The sequence below is a fragment of the Galleria mellonella genome, unplaced genomic scaffold, assembly GCF_026898425.1.
Source record: "Galleria mellonella isolate WM207_F2 unplaced genomic scaffold, CSIRO_AGI_GalMel_v1 utg83, whole genome shotgun sequence".
Taxonomy (NCBI): domain Eukaryota; kingdom Metazoa; phylum Arthropoda; class Insecta; order Lepidoptera; family Pyralidae; genus Galleria; species Galleria mellonella.
Genome location: NW_026442162.1, coordinates 5675001 through 5693737, shown reverse-complemented (window position 1 = coordinate 5693737; position 18737 = coordinate 5675001). Strand labels below are relative to the sequence as shown.

The following is an 18737-nucleotide window of genomic DNA, read 5'->3' as shown; positions in this document are numbered from 1 at the left end:
CGGGAAACAAGGTCAATCGCCTCGACTACAAAAATCTGTGGGGAAACTATGTTAGTGTTGGCAGCTAGCTATTCGCGTGATACTCGATTAACTATAAAAACCTTTGTAGAATATTCTTATTTAAAGTTCTTCCAAAAATTAATTCTAAAATAAATATAACAATAGCCAAAAATTTTGATAATTTTATCAACCGACTTTAAAAAGAAGGAGATTGTCTATTCGCTTGTATTTCTTTTATGTTTGTTACCTCATAACTCTGTCAGTTGTAAACCAATTTGGAAAATTCTTTTTTTTTAATCTGGATACCATTTCATTATCAGATTGGTCCCATAGAAATTCTATCAAAATTGGTGCAGTTATTAAATCAAAATCACTGGTATTGCCACAACTAAAGTCGGTTTCATTTTATAGAATGCAGTCTTAATTATTTTTAAACAAACTCTAAAATGGAGGTTTTTTTATTTTTATGCTTTTTTATGTTATGCGATCGTATTATCAATTCAGTACCGATTTTAATAAGATCTTTTCATAATAGATAGGGTTTCCTTCTGTTGTTTCCATATTAAGGAATCCAGAGGGAGACTTTGTACAAAAGTCGATTGCTTGGGTACCTCTGTCCCATTCGTGTTTCAACCGTGAAGCAGTTGTGTTTGCATGGCTGTGTTTCGATTTGAAGGATGGGATATGGCGTGAATTTACTGGGTACAGAGGAATAACACCTAAGTCTTCAGGAGTGGCAACGCATGGGGGGTATCATGGGCGAAACAGTATATTCTGTTATATCCATGGTACTGCTCATGTCTATAGGCAACGATTACTACTTTCCATCAGGTGGGCCGTCAGCTTGTTTGCCATTCTAAGTCGCATAAAATATATATATATATATATATATATATATATATATTATGTTATCCAAATTACACATTATTTATATTATTTTTATATATTTGATATAATTGAATTAGCCATTTTTCTTTGCGGAGCAGAAAATAGCTTGTTGCGAAGTAAACCTACACGTCGCAACTACAGTTCCGCGCTATTAGTTAAAATATTTTTAACCTCATGCACTTATAAAACATCTCGTCGTTCCTAGATGTAATTTCTCGTGATTAAAGTGGCTGTTTTTAAACGAAACAAATGATAAAATGAACTTATTACTATTCAAATATGAATTACTTTGATAATGTTATTGATGCTTTGATATTGCGACATTTCGGGGATGCCTTAGACCGTGTAATTTATATTCTCTTATTGCTAGACGCACGTTTGTTTAATGTACACATAATGAAATACTTAATTTAAATTGACTTTAGACATTGTCTTTGACTTTGGTCTGTTATTTAAATCAAATTAGGTAGGCGATCCCTCACGAGATGGAGCGACGTCCCACACGAGCTAAATATATTAATGTTTTCCAAAAAAAACGAACTAGTTTGTTACAATAGACTTTATTTTTATTAAGTTCAGTAAATAAATGAATAATTAACTCGACCATGTAATTGGCTGCTGAAATTGAATATTAATACAGACAAACAAACTGGCTTTTACACATAAATTGAATTTCTATTTCTTAAAAAAAGTTCGATTTATAAACTTTATTCCCTTTTTTTCATCACTTTTCCTTTAAACTTAATCTTGCTGGTTACTCTGTTTGAGTTATAGATTGTTATTTGTTCTTCTAATATCATTAATTGTTAGTTATTTATACATGTATTTATTATATGTATACCTTTATTTATTTAACATATTATCTAATATCATAATATATTATTTATAGAATAGAATAGAATTTTATTGCTATAATAGCTGTAAATAAACTATTATAATATATATATATATATATATATATATATATATATATATATATATATATATATATATATATATATATATATATATATATATATTATAATAGTTTATTTACAGGTATATAATTAAGTATTACTATATTGTATATATATATATGATTTATGTATGTATATTTTTAGTAGGTATATTATTCTATATGTTTATATCTTGATTTATCTTAAATTCTTGTTATCTCTCAAAATATTTATTTAATTTACAATTTTCTTTTAAATCTATGCACCGCCATTTACTTTTTCTCTCTCTGTTTAGGGTAACGTTTGAATGGTAGATAAATAAATAACTTATTTTATATGTTTATTTTTCCTATTCCTATTTCTCAGTTTGTCCAATGGTTGACTGGTAGAGAACACCGTCCGGTGTTAAGTTCGCCATATGTACATAGAGTTTGAAACAGTCTGTTATGTCCATGATACTGCTCATGTCTATAGGCGACGGTTACCACTTTCCATCAGGTGGGCCGTCAGCTTGTTAGCCATTCTAAGTTGTATAAAAAAAAAAGAAATTCTGATAATAATAATAGTAGACAGTCTTCGAATGTTGGCAGTTGCACACATACTGTCTAATGGTAGCGGAATTAAACAAAATATTTCAAATCAAATAACCAGTTATCAAAATGGGTTTTCCGTCCAATTATCATAAGATTGAGAAAATCTGGGTCATCGTGTAACACTCGTATCTTGTGATGATCCATCACTAGTTACATGCGAGGAAGGTTACAAAATACTAGTATGTTATGTCATAGATACTTTGACATAATATAACTATGGTTTGTGTGCCTTTTGTTTTTTCTAATATGGCGTTCTAGACCTTAACTATATTTTCATATACGTAGTTCATCTCTGATTTACAATAGTTATTTAAAAATAACAGACAAAAATAGTTACATATCATATATGTAACGTGCGTGTATATAAATGTTACACACATTTTTAAATATAGGTGAAACTCTGCTCCCTAAATAGGTAAATCTTGTACTTTATGATAAGCAGTGCTCTTCCCTATACAGCATAATGACACAATATATATATATATATATATATATATATATATATATATATATATATATATATATATATATATATATATATATATATATATATATATATATATATATATATATATATATAAAGAAACAGTAAAACTTAAGGTACTAATACAATAATATAAATAAGTATGATACAAAACAGAACCTAGATTCATAGTAATTTTCAACAAAAGGGCTTAAAAATGATTCTATTGTACTTAGCCCGGTTTAGTTTCCCCCTTTGTCCCTAAATCCCGTTCAGCTCGCTCTAGATAAGTACAGTCTGAATAAAACTATCCAAAGCTTGAGTTTAAGCAATTATCTTCAATTATATTTCAATTGAACGAAGCTTTAAATCCAGCATATTACGACACAGTTAATATATTTTGAAATGGGTATGCCGTTTTCTTTCAATATTTTATTATTATTTTTTTAAAATCTTTGCTTGTTTTATAATTAGGTACCATTGAATTGAATATACAGATATATTAAATTTTAAATATAGAATAGTTTTAAAACTTTATTGTCATTAGTAAAATTCCTTCAGTACCTAAAAAACCTGCAATACCCTGTAAATTCACTGCCGTATCCCCCCACCCTTCAAACCGAAACACCGACATGCAAACACAACTGCTTCACAGTAGAAACACGAATAAATAAATATGACGGTTAATTAGTTTTTTTGTTACCTCACCTTAACTACCAATGTCAATGAATATATTCTGATCACACAGACGAAGTCCCGGGCAACAGCTAGTATATTTACAACCGTCACAATTTATTTTAATTTTTTTAATTTGTTCTCAGCAAATCCACGACCACATAGCATACCGATATGAGATTCTAGAAGTAATCGGCAAAGGTTCCTTTGGCCAAGTAATCAGAGCGTTGGACCACCGCACCGGCAGTCAGGTGGCCATCAAGATTATCAGGAACAAGAAGCGGTTCCACCACCAGGCCCTAGTCGAGGTCAGAGTGCTGGATCACCTCAGGCTGAAGGACAAGGATCAATCGCACAACGTGATACACATGCTCGATTACTTCTACTTTAGGAACCACTTGTGCATCAGTTTCGAGCTTATGAGGTAAGTGTCTACACATTTTTAGGTCTATATAATAATTATATAAAAAAAAAATACATTATTAGTATTATTCTTTAAAAAGAGCTTTATAATATTAACGAATTTACAGAGTACAGAGGAATAACACCTGAGTCCTCAGGAATGGCAACGCATGTGAGGTATCATGGGCGAAATATATATACTCTGTTTTGTCTATGATATTGCTCATGTCTATAGGCGACGGTTACCACTTTGCATCAGGTGGGCCGTCAGCTTGTTTGCCATTCTAAGTTGAATAAAAAAAAGTATTATTTATAATAGAAAATGTATAATAATATATATATCCCGGCGGGGGGGGGGGGGCGCCTCCACGAGATGGAGTGACGACTTCAAATACATTGCAGGGAGTGGATGCAGGTGACTCAGGACCGTTCCTTATGAGTCTATGGGGGAGGCCTGTGTCCAGCAGTGGACGAATAATAGCTGAAATAATGATGATGGTACAGTTATATGGCATCATTCAGTTTATGCTACAAAAAAATCAATCAGTTTGCATAATAAACCTATTTTATAATGATAATATAAACATTTACATTTACAGGCACCCCTTCCTATCCCCACCACGCAAGCCACCCCTTCCTATCCCGTGGGTGTCGTAAGAGCCGACTAGGGGAGGACGAGGGATGGGTAGCAGCGTCACTCTTAAAACATCTCTAAAGCCAGACTGCGGTTGCCAGTCCGCTTGCCAAGCGTGGCAACTAATAGCATAACCTACTAGGGGGAGGCTTATGTTCAGCAGTGGACAGTTAAAGGCTGATATGATAATGATATAGACATATAGCATTTTTTATGATATTTCTAATAAGTATCCATACTATTCCATTAGGAATTATAATAGTAAACATATTATTTTGTAAATATAAACTTTCTCCATTACTCCAGCATCAATTTATACGAGCTGATCAAGAAGAACAACTACCAAGGGTTCAGCTTGAGCCTGATCAGGCGGTTTGCGAGTTCACTGCTCCGGTGCTTGAGGCTACTTGAGGCAGAAAATATTATACACTGCGATTTGAAACCTGTAAGCATTACGCTATCATTTCACTCGTTAATTGTTTACTACTAAAAACGAGCTGGTAATTACCACAAAGTTTGAACCTGAGTCACTTTTTTATGCTAATTATAATGGTGATAAAGAATCGTACAGTCTGCATGTTGCTGATCCTGAAGGAAACTTAATACGCTCTTTCTAAAGATCCCCATAGCACAGTTTAAAGAGAAAGTTTTTTTAGATTGTGGCCATATTATGGTTTTTAGAAAAAAAAATTGCAATAAGCCCATTTCACATTCTTAGAATTTGCGAAAGAAATTTCGTCTAAAATTCTAAGCTGTAAGAATGAATTTCTTGTCGACAACGAGTGGTCCAAATATAAAACGTAGTTACGAATTTAAAACAAAAAATTCCTCAGTATACGTAATAAGACAAAGCCTGCAATTTTACTTCCATGTTCTTCTCTTTAAACCGAAGCACTCTGCTTGCTGGTAAAAACACAAGTGGAACAAAGATATCCATGCTTTTGATTTATTTAGATTATTTCATTAATGTCGGTGTAAACTTTTAGGAAAACATCCTCTTGAAGGCCCGAGGTAGTTCTTCCATCAAAGTGATAGACTTTGGCAGCTCGTGTTACACGCACGCGAGGGTCTATACCTATATCCAGTCGCGGTTCTACAGGAGTCCTGAGGTCATACTTGGACTGCAGTATGGGACCCCAATCGATATGTGGAGTATGGGTGAGTGGACAGTTTGTCACTGAAAATTATTATTTTTTACAGATGACTATGGATAGAAACATATTACACCGATCCCAAATGATAATCAGGATAAGGGTAGGAAGACGATGATGAAATGCTAACTCCGTATGCGCTATTGGAGTACGTTAAAAAGATCATAATTTATGGATGATATGTGAGGATAAAATCAGAAGAGTCAGCCCATCGTGACGATTTCACCAGGAATCAACCAGCATGGTTTCCAGGGAGACCGCGTAGAGATCTGTCTAGATATGTTACTAGCTATGTCTAGCTAGTTGCTACACCCCATTACAAATAACCCTTCCCCCACCACATTTGATTTTGGTACAAATGTATGTTGGTATTGTTGGTGGCTAGTAGAGTTTAAATTTTACCTTTTTTAGGTTTAGGTTTTTTACTGGATGAAAATGGAATGGTAACCCCGCCTGCACTAACGGGATACGCTGGCGGAGCACCAGTGAAGGGTGATAGATGAGAATGAAAACAGGCCAGTTAGCCCATCATGATAAATTCATCTGGAATTAACCATGATAGTTTCAAGGGGGAACCGCGAGGAGATCAACCTGGTTGGGTATATTGCTAGCAATGGGATTCTTAGTCTCCATTACTAACAATCCCTTTCCCCCTAGGTTTAGGTACCTACTGCTTGCTGTTTTCTATTTTCAAGAGAATGAAAGTTTTCTACAATACAACTTCTAGAATCTGTATGAAATCAAAATAATAGTATGTTATTAATATGTCAATTTTTATAGAATAGCAATGTCAGATAATATTTCTTTCTAAAAGTGTTGGGTTTACAAAATATTACATAAACTTCGTAAAAATACCTCCTTATTTATGAATAAATAAGTATATTGTGAACACCTCGTGTATTTCTAAAACTTCTTACTCACGATTATTCCGAGAACTTTCAGAAAATTATACGAATAAAGTGTGAACCTAAATATTTTACACATCAAATGCCAACATAACAACAAGGTGACCCGCTAAATCTTTGAATCTACAAATCATTCTTTATCCTTATCTAAAAAAGGCAGTTGGACAGAGACGCATAATGTTAATGGAGTAAGAATTGACTGATTATGTGGAAGCTGGTAATGCGTCTACGACCCATAGTTGCGTAACCTATGAGTTTGTAGAAAGCGGTCAGGAGAAAGGTGACCCACCGCTCACATGCGCAGCCACCGCGCACTGCGACCGGTTTGCTCCACCTCTGGCGAATATTGACAATTACAATGATATCTTGTTTTTACGCAATGTAATCACAAATATTCTATGTAGCCATAGCAAGTCTCTTACAGGATAGGCAGATATACATATGGTTTTTTTTTAATGGATAATAATGGAATGGTAACCTCACCCGCGCTATCGGTATGCACCGGCGGGGCACCAGTGAAGGATGATAGGTGAGGATGAAGCATGTCAGTTAGTCCATCGTGACGAATTCAACAAGAATTGTTCACGATGGTTTCCAGAGGGAACCAAGTAGAGGTTGACCTGATAGAGCATATTGCTAGCAACGGGGCTGTCAAACTCCATTACTAACAATCCTTTCCCCCCCTGATAAATTGTTTAAGAAGGTATAAGAAGGAAATATTTTACGCAACCGGTTAATTTATAGTCTAATCGATATTTCCACTAAATACACGTTTTGATTAATAGTAAAATCTATTAAATTATACTGCACGTAATAAACAAAATACGTAAATTCATAAAAACAATTAACAAAAAAAAACTTTGACAGCTGACCGGTACACACCTATGGTAACGACAATGTTTGCAAACAATATAGCACAAAAATGCATATAAACAATAATTGACGTTATTGAATTATAGATTTTTTTTATACAACTTAGAATGGCAAACAAACTGACAGCCCACGGCTTTGGAAAGTGGTAACCGTCGCTTATAGACATGAGCAGTACCATGGACATAACAGAGTATACTGTTTCGCCCATGATACTTCCCATACGTTGCCATTCCTGAGGACTCAGGTGTTATTCCTCCGTACCCAGTAAATTCACGCCATATTCCACCCTTCAAACCGAAACACAGCCATGCAAACACAACTGCTTTACGGTTGAAACATGAGTGGGACAGAGGTACCCAAGCAATCGACTTTTGTACAAAGTCTCCCTCTGGTAAATCGGACTAATATTGTCGATATCGAAATGAGTGTAGTCAGTGTCCAGAAGAACACAATATATAGATATCAGATATTATCTAATTCTCGATATCGAAATGGATGTCCAGACGAACTCAACATTTCAACATATCGGATGTTACCTATTCCTACCAAGAACGAGAACCATCTCGATCACGTCAGCTTTCGTCGGGTATTAAAAAGATTCTAAATATAATTTGAAATAAAAATTGGCATTTCTATAATAATTAAAAGACAATCTACTATAAAATTTACTATAACAATAGTGTAATAAAATACTAGTAACAAAACTAAATAGAACGCAATGCATAAATCGTCGTATGCAACTACGAAATTTCCTATTTGCATAGAAACTGTTAATATTTAGCAGAGAGATAGCATTGTGATGTAAGATCATGTAATTCTTGTCGTGAGTTAATGAGATAGATTGCTATAACCTATCATTATGCTGTCGATCTCGTCATATAGTTGTTTGTCCATTTAATATTCTACATACCAAATGATGCACGCCGCCATTACAGGTAATTAGCATAAAAAATTAATGAACACTATTTGGCAAAACCATAATTACTTAAGAGGTCAAATAGATGTATATGTAATATTTGATTCCTCAATATATTAGTTGGTACCTAACTAAGAGACCGCTTTTAGCGATAAGGCCGCCCATTGTTTTCTCACTGTGATTATTTCTTGTAATTGTTTATATTTATAATAAGTTTACTATTGTAATCTTTTGGAGGAAACAATAAAGAGTATCTATCTATCTATATATGTATAATGATAAATGGCAGTCAAAATATATTATAGCCAACAAATTTTAACAATTTAAATTGTAATAAATTTAAAAAAGAACTGCATAAATGACTAGTAAGTAAATGTTACTATAGTGTCCAAGAATATATATAAAATAGTGATACATTATAAAAGACTGACTTTTCTGTTTTACAATCGGATTAATGTTTAAAAATTGACATAAGCATTTATCAAATGCATTGACTATTGTTTTTTATTTTAATTTGTATTGTTCTCGTTTTAATTAATTAATAATTATTATTATAATCTACAACGGGTGTTATCCCGAAAACCTTACACACAAGTCACCATACATTATGTATACAACCCTCCACATATATACTCCTCCAAAAAGCAGCAATTTTAAATACATGTCGCCTGGTCCGTAAGTTCCTATCATTGAACTGACATTCCAAAAACACTTGGCTTTTGCCCGTGTCTAAAACTACCTCATAAATAAAAATAATTATAATAATATAATCAATTAACTATATTGAAAATAATATTTAGATATAAGTAGATATAAACTATCTGATTTATATAAATATGGCTAAATATACAATTAGTTTTATTATACAATACAATAATTTTGGTTCCAGGATGCATCCTTGCGGAACTCCACACAGGGTACCCGCTGTTTCCCGGTGAGAATGAAGCGGAACAGCTTGCTTGCATCATGGAGCTGCTGGGTCCGCCGCCACCTGATCTCCTGCTGCACGCCACAAGAAAAAGACTCTTTTTTGGTATAGCATCATAACTTTATTGGTGTCAGTCGAACAAAAATTCCAAACAATGTTTTTATATAAAATTAGTAGTATAAATATTTGTAGAACAAATTATGATTTACAAAATTCACATAAATAAATTTGGTCTTATTCAATCTATCTTAGCTGAACCCTAACCAGAAATTTTTTAACTTCTCTGTAAATTATTGATGCCCATGAATTCCTCTCTTTCCGTGTCCTGGGAAGGTAGACACTTTATTTGAAAAATCAGGAGAGGGTATGATATACCTGAAGAAGGTAAAAGCCCTTAAAATTAAAAAGAAAATCACATCTTAATGAAGATTTTATAATTATTTTATTATATTTTTTTTTATACAATGTAGAATGGCAAACAAGCTGACGGCCCACCTGATGGAAAGTGATAACCGCCGCCTATAGATATGAGCAGTACCGTGGACATAACAGAGTATGAATAATTAGTAAAAAAAATAGTTAGTAGCTTTTTAAGAATTAGCATTTGAAAGTAGATTGAAATAGTTCATCCCAAAGGTTGAGTGCTAGAGAATGCTAATATACTAGCATTAAGTTCACCTTTTGTACCTTATTTTATATTAATCAATAGAGTTATTTAAATATATAAATAAACATATAGAAGGTATAAAATCTTAAATCACCAGTCTGCCCTATATTTGTCAGTGTAGTAATACCTTTACATTACCAAATTAATTTATGTAAGCATAATTACAGAGCCTATGACGAAAATGATTGAGACGAAAAATTTCATATTCTTGCCACATACGATTTATGACTTATAAAAATTTGATTGAATCACGTTGCAGATTCGAAAGGCTCACCGCGCAGTGTTACCAACTCGAAAGGTCGCAAACGAAGACCCGCGTCCAAGACCCTGGCGTCTGCCGTGAGGACTGATGACCCCGCCTTCTTGCATTTCTTGCACAGATGCCTTGAGTAAGTAATTATTATTAATCACTTAATTATTCTTTACTTTTGCCTGAAACTTCGTATATGTGACCGGAATTTGTTTTTTTAATGGGTGATAATGGAATGGCAGCTGCGCCTGTGCTATCGGTATACATTGGTAGGGCATCAGTGAAGGATGATAGTTGAGAATGACTGCAGATCAGTTAGCCCATTGTAACTAATTCAAGAATTAACCACGATAGTTTCCAGGAGGAAAAGTTTGTTGTTTCAAATGATGCCTACAACCACTTTTTGTCATCACACTGCTCACCATCGACAGAGAATTCATCCTTACACGTTTGAACTTAAATCACGTACAGTGCAGTTCCAGAGAATTTTTCTCCCACGAACACTCAGATTATGGAATGAGGTCCCTGCTGAAGTTTTCCCTAGAGATTACAATATGGAGTTCTTCAAAAAGGGTATATTAAGGTGTCTTCAGGGTCGGCAACGCGCACGTGACACCGCTAGTATTGCAGGCGTTCATAGCCTACAGTGATCGTTTACCATTAGACGGACTGTATGCTTATTTGCCTTGTTTATGGTATTAAAAAAAAAGTTGACAACCAATCTTTGATCTATTACACGCCTTTTATGATAATTTGTTGATAAAAACAAGTTGGTGAGATATGTTATTATTACTTCATCGCCATATAGACGAAACTTTACCAACTTGTAGCAATTTACGTTCACGGAAATGTATTAAGTATCGAAGGTACGTCGCTGGGCAGCAACGAATAGACGTTATGCGTAGACGCAACACAATTATGCAACTACGTGAACTCCACGTTTTCATTATATTACGGGTCATCTGTTATGCGGAATTATGTCTTATTCGAATCAAGGTTTAGCAATAAATTATAAAAAGAATTTGAAAACGTTTTTATTGCTTTTAAAATGATTTTATTAAGTGTCGTATTTTTCGTACTGTATCGTATGTTATCGTGTCTTGGCATCTCATATCTTTGCCAATTGTACAGATATTCTTCTGATCCCTTTTAAGTGATTTTTTTATTCTCGTATTGGCCGGATATTTCGCATTTCCGTAATCAAGGATGAAATCAGATTTTCAATCTTGAGTTATTTTATTTAGTTGCACTTGTTATTCGATATGTTTGAGTTTTGTCTGACAAGAAATATCTGTACGTAATTTTATTGTTATTAGAATTGACTGCAAATCTCATGACAATCTAAATGATATAAATGCAGGCACATGACTTGTATCTACAAAGTTTCTCTCTAGTATTTCATTTAGTGCTTTTCTTTGTCTTTTTGTTTAATGTTAAAATATTTATACTAATTTATTGTAGAATTAAGCACTAAATAAACATTTCTTTCTTTCTTTTAATATTTCTGCATCGAACAGGGCTGTTTAAGGTAGGGCAAAAGAACTTTTTGGTAGGGTATGGAAGCCATAATTAAATGACTTCGAGAAAGCGAATCTGTTTAATTTTCTTGTGGCCTTACATTTTAAAGTAAGGCCTTGGGCATTTTGAAGTAGGGCGTTGCCCCTCAATACTTCTTTTAATATTTCTGCGTCCAACAGGGCCGTAGCTAGACCCAAATTTAAGGTAGGGCAAATGAACCAAATTATTACCAAAAGTTATACAACCTTCCATATTAGCAATAAATCTCCGACCGCCATTTATTCCACGCACGATTTGTGACACATGTTCCATTCTAAACAAAGCATCTTCAATCAAATTATTATAATAATGCACGATATAATAATAATATGATACAATAATAGTAGTCAATCTTTGAATGTTGGCAGTCGCACGTATAGGTACCAATGGTAGCGGAATTAAACAATATAATTGTAAATAAATAATCAATGAATTAAGATAGTTTGTAAATGGGATGTAACTTTTGTTTTATGAAAGTTTTCACTGTACCATTACGATAAATACTCATGTACGAGTAAAATAAAATAATAATAAAATATTACACCTTTAAAAGGTGTCTAATAAAACTGTTACAATCAAATTGTTTAACATATACGACTTGATCGGCAGTAAACAAAATTAAACGAGTTCTTTATATACTTTCTACAAATATATACGGCAGTTATATAAAAATAGAAACTGCAATATTGATATGTTTTTATGGCGCAGAAAATGTGGATCGCTTAATATTTTAATTAGGCAAATAAATTTTGCTCTTTGATGGCGAGGACCAAAAAAAATGTTCTAGGACAGGGGTTCCCAAACTTATTTTGTCTACAGCCCACTTTGAGAATAAATTATTTTTTAGCGCCTCCATTTTTCACCCAAGCCTCTACCCATTTTTTCTGGGTCTCTTACCGCCTCCCTTTAGGCTTGAAACACTCACAAGGGGGCATTATCGCCCACTTTGGAAAAGGCTGTTCTAGGATATCACCTGAATAATAACGCCATTTAATTACAAACTGCCGGTGTTTAAGAACAAGATGCCAGATGTGCCATCTGATTCTGTATATACGGCAATGTATGAGAAACATCGATGTTTCTCAATCTGAGTCGAGTTGAGAAAACTCATCAGTTTACTGATAGAATGATGATTAAATATTAAAAGGAGATCCGTTGAAATCCTTCAAGCCACTTTCTCATTATAACAAATAAATCATCATCATCATCTGATCAGAAAACTCATCAGTTTACTGATAGAACGATGATTGAATATTAAAAGGGCTCTCAATTGAAATCCTTTAAGCCACTTTCTCATTATAACAAACAAAACATCAATGTTTCTCAATCTGAGTCGAGTTGAGAAAACTCATCAGTTTACTGATAGAACGATGATTGAATATTAAAAGGGATTTCAATTGAAATCCTTTAAGCCACTTTCTCATTATAACAAACAAATCATCATCATGTCAGCCGTTAAATGTTTACTGCTAAACATAGACCTCCTTGAGAGGTTTGCCAGTAGTTGCCAGGCTTGGCAGGAGGATTATTAACCACAGTTAGGCTTTAGTGATGTTTTAAGAGAGATGCTGTTGTTCATCCTTTAACCCGTAAATTTCCTTAGTCGTCTTTTAGGATACCAGCTGGGAAAGAAGGAGCCTATTCTATGCCGGGACCACGCGGCTATTATGAAAAACAAATATATTTTTTTTTCGCAACTTAGAATTTTTATAAAATATAAATATCGCCTATAGACATGAGCCATGAGACCATGAGTACCATGAACATAACAGAGTAATTAAACCCATGTCAAACTTGCCATTCCTGAGGACTCATGTTAATCCTCTGTAATAAATTAACATTATTTAAACTGAAACACAGCCATAAACACAGCTGCTTCACATCATTTCAAACTTTTTGTACAAATTAATATTTTATTATAATGTACGTTTACTACATATTATTGTGGATCACGTCGAAGTATTGAGTGAGATGTATTTATTAATGAGGCATAATTAGGACTATTTTATAAACTTTCTTTTTTTTATTTTTACTAATTATAATATATTTCTAATTAAATAGTTTAATATTAGAAAGCAAATTGCGAAGATTGCAAAGGTCACATACATTGCTAAATATATGAATGAGACTAAATCGTTCTTATTTTAATTTTTAAATTAAATTAAATTAACGTAAAATGCAATTGTATTTTAATTTGCATTATTTAATTTTTAAATATTTATTTTGCGTTAGTCTGGATATATAATTTGGCAAATGTGTATATAAAGATGTAATATAAATTTAATTTTTAATATGTAATGATAACTTGAATAGCATAAAATCGTATCATAATTATATTTTTTTAATTAATCAGGTGCCAAACTTAATACTACGTAGGCTATTTTAATAATTTAAATACTTTTTAATGCAAATAAACTCATTTCACTTCATTTCAAACATATTCATATTAATAATAATTGAAAAGCCTTTTATTTGCCCGATCTTTAAAAAAAAAAAGATAATTTGAAATATATTTTCATTAATTATTTTTCATAATAACATAGACTTCATAATACTTTATCGACAAGTCGATAAAATATTACTATGAATTGTAATTAACAATATAACTCTTTAATTGATTTTAGTAACATCATTTTCAACATTTATTATAACAAAAATCGACTGTAGATAAAGAATTATGTACTGTGAGCATCACAATAACAGTATAATCACGTCTAAATAAAAGATGTTCATTCAATACTGAATTATAATTGAAACTATTAACTTGTTTATGGGAAAATGACTTAAATAACTAAGAATTACAACACATTATAGCTTGCTACACGGCGAGACGAGCGCAAATTGAGAACACTTAAATAAATGTACCGTGAACATGCTAACAAAAACAAAACTTTCCCTCGAAATTCACACTTTTTTATGACAGTTTCTTCAAGTGCAACAGGCGGAACAGGAAACCATAGACTAATATTGTTGCGCGGGGCATTGTTGTCTTTGATTTGTGCATCAATAACAACAAAAGAAGCCAATAGGTGAATATTTCCTAACAGCGACGTAAAAAAATGTATTATGCTAATACAACAATTGTTCATGTCATTCAAGCTTTTTATGGCATATCTATACAATTATACCAGTAGCAGACTTTGTACAAAAGTCGTTTGCTTGGCTCTGTCCCATTCGTGTTTCTGCCGTGAAGCAGTTGTGTTTGCATGGCTGCATTTCGATTTGAAGGGTGGGAGATTTTAAGGTACAAAGGCATAACACCTGAGTTCTCAGGAATGGCAACGCACGAGGGTTATTATAAGCGACTTTGTGTACTCTATTATGTCCATGGTATTGTTCACGTATACAGGCGACGGTTACCACTTTCCATCAGGTGGGCCGACAGCTTGTTTACCATTCTAAGTTGCATAAAAACCCCCTACAATTAAGAATATTCTGTTTCTATAGAATTAAATGAAAAAATAACTAATTTTACATCACAATAACATTCTCTAAATGATATCAGTAACAAATTTAAACAATCAAAGAATTAATCGACTTCTGGTTGGGCATTAAAAAACCGTCTTTTATACAAGTCAATTATTATTTTGTTTACATTTTTATTAAGTTCCATTGAAATATACCAATATGGCAAAATTACCATCACTTCACTATTTATTCTTGTAGTTACGGATATGTACTTACACTGACATAAAGTTCGCTCTTTCTGCAGCTACCTGTAGTAACACATTAGGGGTCATCGCTCTATCCAGTTACAGCCACTCAATGGCCATTCTTTTTCACCTTTCTTTTTCAATGTTACATCTATAAACTATATGGCGGTCTTATTAGCTATATCCATCGGAATATACGATATATACCATATAACATTTTTCATTTATAGCTAAAAAATTAATATAATATCACTTATATAAATATACAAAATGTATAATTAAATGGATGGGTACATTCATGGAGAGAGTTTATATTACTCTAAAGCATCGTTAATATATCTTGTATTGCAAATATCAATTGGCTACAGTGATCGATGACCATTAGGTGAGCGGCAAGTGCGTTTACCTTCATCTCTCATAAAAGTAATGTAACACACCATGATTTTCTGTTCGTTATTCTATCACTAAGAAATCAAAGAAATACTGGCCAATCATAATAATTTGTCGCATCTGGAGGCGATGTCACGATTCGCAAAAACGACCTTTGCGTCTTTGAATGTAGTGAAAGCGAGAGAGCCTTAGGGCTTTGCCTACTATGACATGAGAAATTTCAAATACTCATAGCTTAACTACGATTACCAACTTTTTCAGCTTAAAGGGACAAATGATGAATTACCTTAAAAAAAATACGAGATTTCACTTCTTTATCGGGGACAAATAAATTTCACTGCATTTTTTGTTATATTACATTTTATTCACGCTTAAAACTATATTTTGTTACAAACTTTTACTGTACACAATGTATTTTTATGTTTTAATATTTCTTTTTTTATTTATTTATTCTTTATTGCACAATAAAATTTTGTACAAATGGCGAGCTTAATGCCATATGGCATGACATGCTGCTAAAAAGAAATATACTCAAAATCGTAGTTAATTAGCAATTTGGGTTTCGGCTTCGTTGTGTCTGATCAGTTTCCGTAGATCTTCGTGGATACAGGATATTTTTTTATACAACTTAGAATGGCAAACAAGCTGGCGGGCCACCTGATGGAAAGCGATAACCGTCGCCTATAAACACGAGCAGTGTCATAGACATAACAGAGTGTACTGTTTCGCCCACGATACCCCCCATGCGTTGCCATTCCTGAGGACTCAGGTGTTATTCCTCTGTACCCAGTAAATTCACGCCATATCCCACCCTTCAAACCGAAACACAGACATGCAAACAACTGTTTTACGGTTGAAACACGAATGGGAAAGAGGTACTCAAACAAACGACTTTTGTACAAAGTCTCCCTCCGGGAAAATATAGGATATGACCTGTTCGGCGGGATATTAAAATTTATGTAGGAAATATGAAACGTCCCGTGAAATACGGGACAGTTGGCAACCCTATGTTTTATCTTACGGTACAAAATGAATTCTACAATTACATAAAGAGGTCAAGAATCTCACTAGGAATGCCCGCAACTTCGTTCGCGTAATTGGCACATATTGATCGAATGATATAAAAAATAGCTTACATCTTTCTTGAAGATAACGTTTTTATTATCATCATATCAGCCTTTAACTGTCCACTACTGAACATAAGCCTTCCCCTTGGGGGGTTTTGGGGGTTTAAGGGGTTTGGGTCATGCTTAGCAGGCTAATTGGTAACCGCAATCAGGCTTTAGAGATGTTTTAAGAGGGACACTGCTGCCCATTCCTCGCCCTCCCCTAGTCGGTTCTTACGACATCTACGGGATAGGAAGGGGTGGCCTATTCTATGCCGGGATCATATGGCTATGGTATTTTTACCATATTCTCAAATGTTGTGACTGGGAGAGAATGATGTGTAGTATTAAGTCCGCCTTTTGTACAAGACATTTTTTTTGTAATGTGGTCAATAAAGAATGAATAAATAAAATAAATAAATATGTCAAACTTTCCTGTAGATAATTTTCTTTCACATTTTTAATATTAATTCGGATATTTGTAGGTCCAATCATTGTTCGTTTCTTAAAAAAAAAGTTATAAATTTGTAACTTTATGGTTAAAAACTTATAACGTTTTTTTTTTTAACAAAGCATATGATGTTTAGATTTTTTTTTATTTTCTCTTTGAAATTCTTTCTATAATTTTTCCTCTATATAGATAGAGGAAAAAATATAGAAAGAATTACGTAGATTTAACGATTTATGTTGAAGTTTTGTTCACGACTAATTAAGTAGATATTCGCGGAGAGAACATTAAAAAGGTAATGCTTAGACACTTTAATTGAATTTACTGACCCCTGACCGCAAGCACAATGAGAATTATTTATCTCCCAGTGGCCGTCGTGCTACTTGATGCTTTACACAAAAGAATATAATAGCTGTTGTATAATATATTAGTGTGTGAGAAACCAAAAAAAATTCCTCATTAGTTCCGGCCCGTGTTGCTTAGGGATACTTGTTCGTTTCAATCAATTTTATTCGTTGAATTCGTTACATCTCATATTATCATCTTCCCACCCTTATCCCTATTTTTGTTCTTCTCTATTTTGCAGTTACCTTTCTATTTACTCTCATTTTGGCCATATATTTTTTAATTCAACTCGGAATGGCAAACAAGTTAACGGCCCACCTGATGGAAAGTGGAAAGTGGTAACCGTCGCCTATAGACATGAGCAGTACTATGGACATAACACAGTATACTGTTTCGCCCATGATACCACCCATGCGTTGCCATTCCTGAGGACTCAGGTGTTATTCCTCTGTAGCCTGTAAATTTACGCCATACCCCACCCTTCAAACCGAAACACAGCCATGCAAACACAACTGCTTTACGGTTAAAACACGAATGGGACAGAGGTACCCAAGCAAATGACTTTTGTACAAAGTCTCCCTCTTCTTTCACACAGTCCATCCATGTCTTTTTAGATCTGCCACTACCTTTACAGCTACACACATTCATACTTTTTTTTTTTCTTAAAAAAGGCATTAATATTTGTTATACTGCAACACCGAAACTTTAATAAAAAAAAGTGATTCAACGCTGCGACTACAGATTATATATATATTATTTTTTTATTTTATTTTATTTTACTTTGAAAGGGAAACATACAATATCTAAAACATATAAAATAGTATACAAAAATAACATAAATCATGTAAATGTTTAATAAATTAAACCAAATAATCGAGAGCAGATGATTATTGATATTATATATGATATTGATGAACATAAAAATATATATAATAGTATATATACACACACACACACA

At 33.3% G+C, this 18737-nt stretch overlaps 1 protein-coding gene across 2 annotated transcripts in view; it reads left to right on the top strand.

The window, feature by feature from the left end:
• Positions 1-18737, top strand: part of LOC113514590 (dual specificity tyrosine-phosphorylation-regulated kinase 2) — a 101588-nt gene that overhangs the window by 68872 nt on the left and 13979 nt on the right. For both annotated transcript variants that reach the window (XM_052901940.1, XM_052901939.1), the window contains exons 4-8: positions 3701-3978; positions 4897-5035; positions 5577-5748; positions 9325-9468; positions 10290-10419. In XM_052901940.1, coding sequence (XP_052757900.1) covers positions 3701-3978; positions 4897-5035; positions 5577-5748; positions 9325-9468; positions 10290-10419 — 863 coding nt within the window. The remainder of the gene's footprint in view (positions 1-3700; positions 3979-4896; positions 5036-5576; positions 5749-9324; positions 9469-10289; positions 10420-18737) is intronic.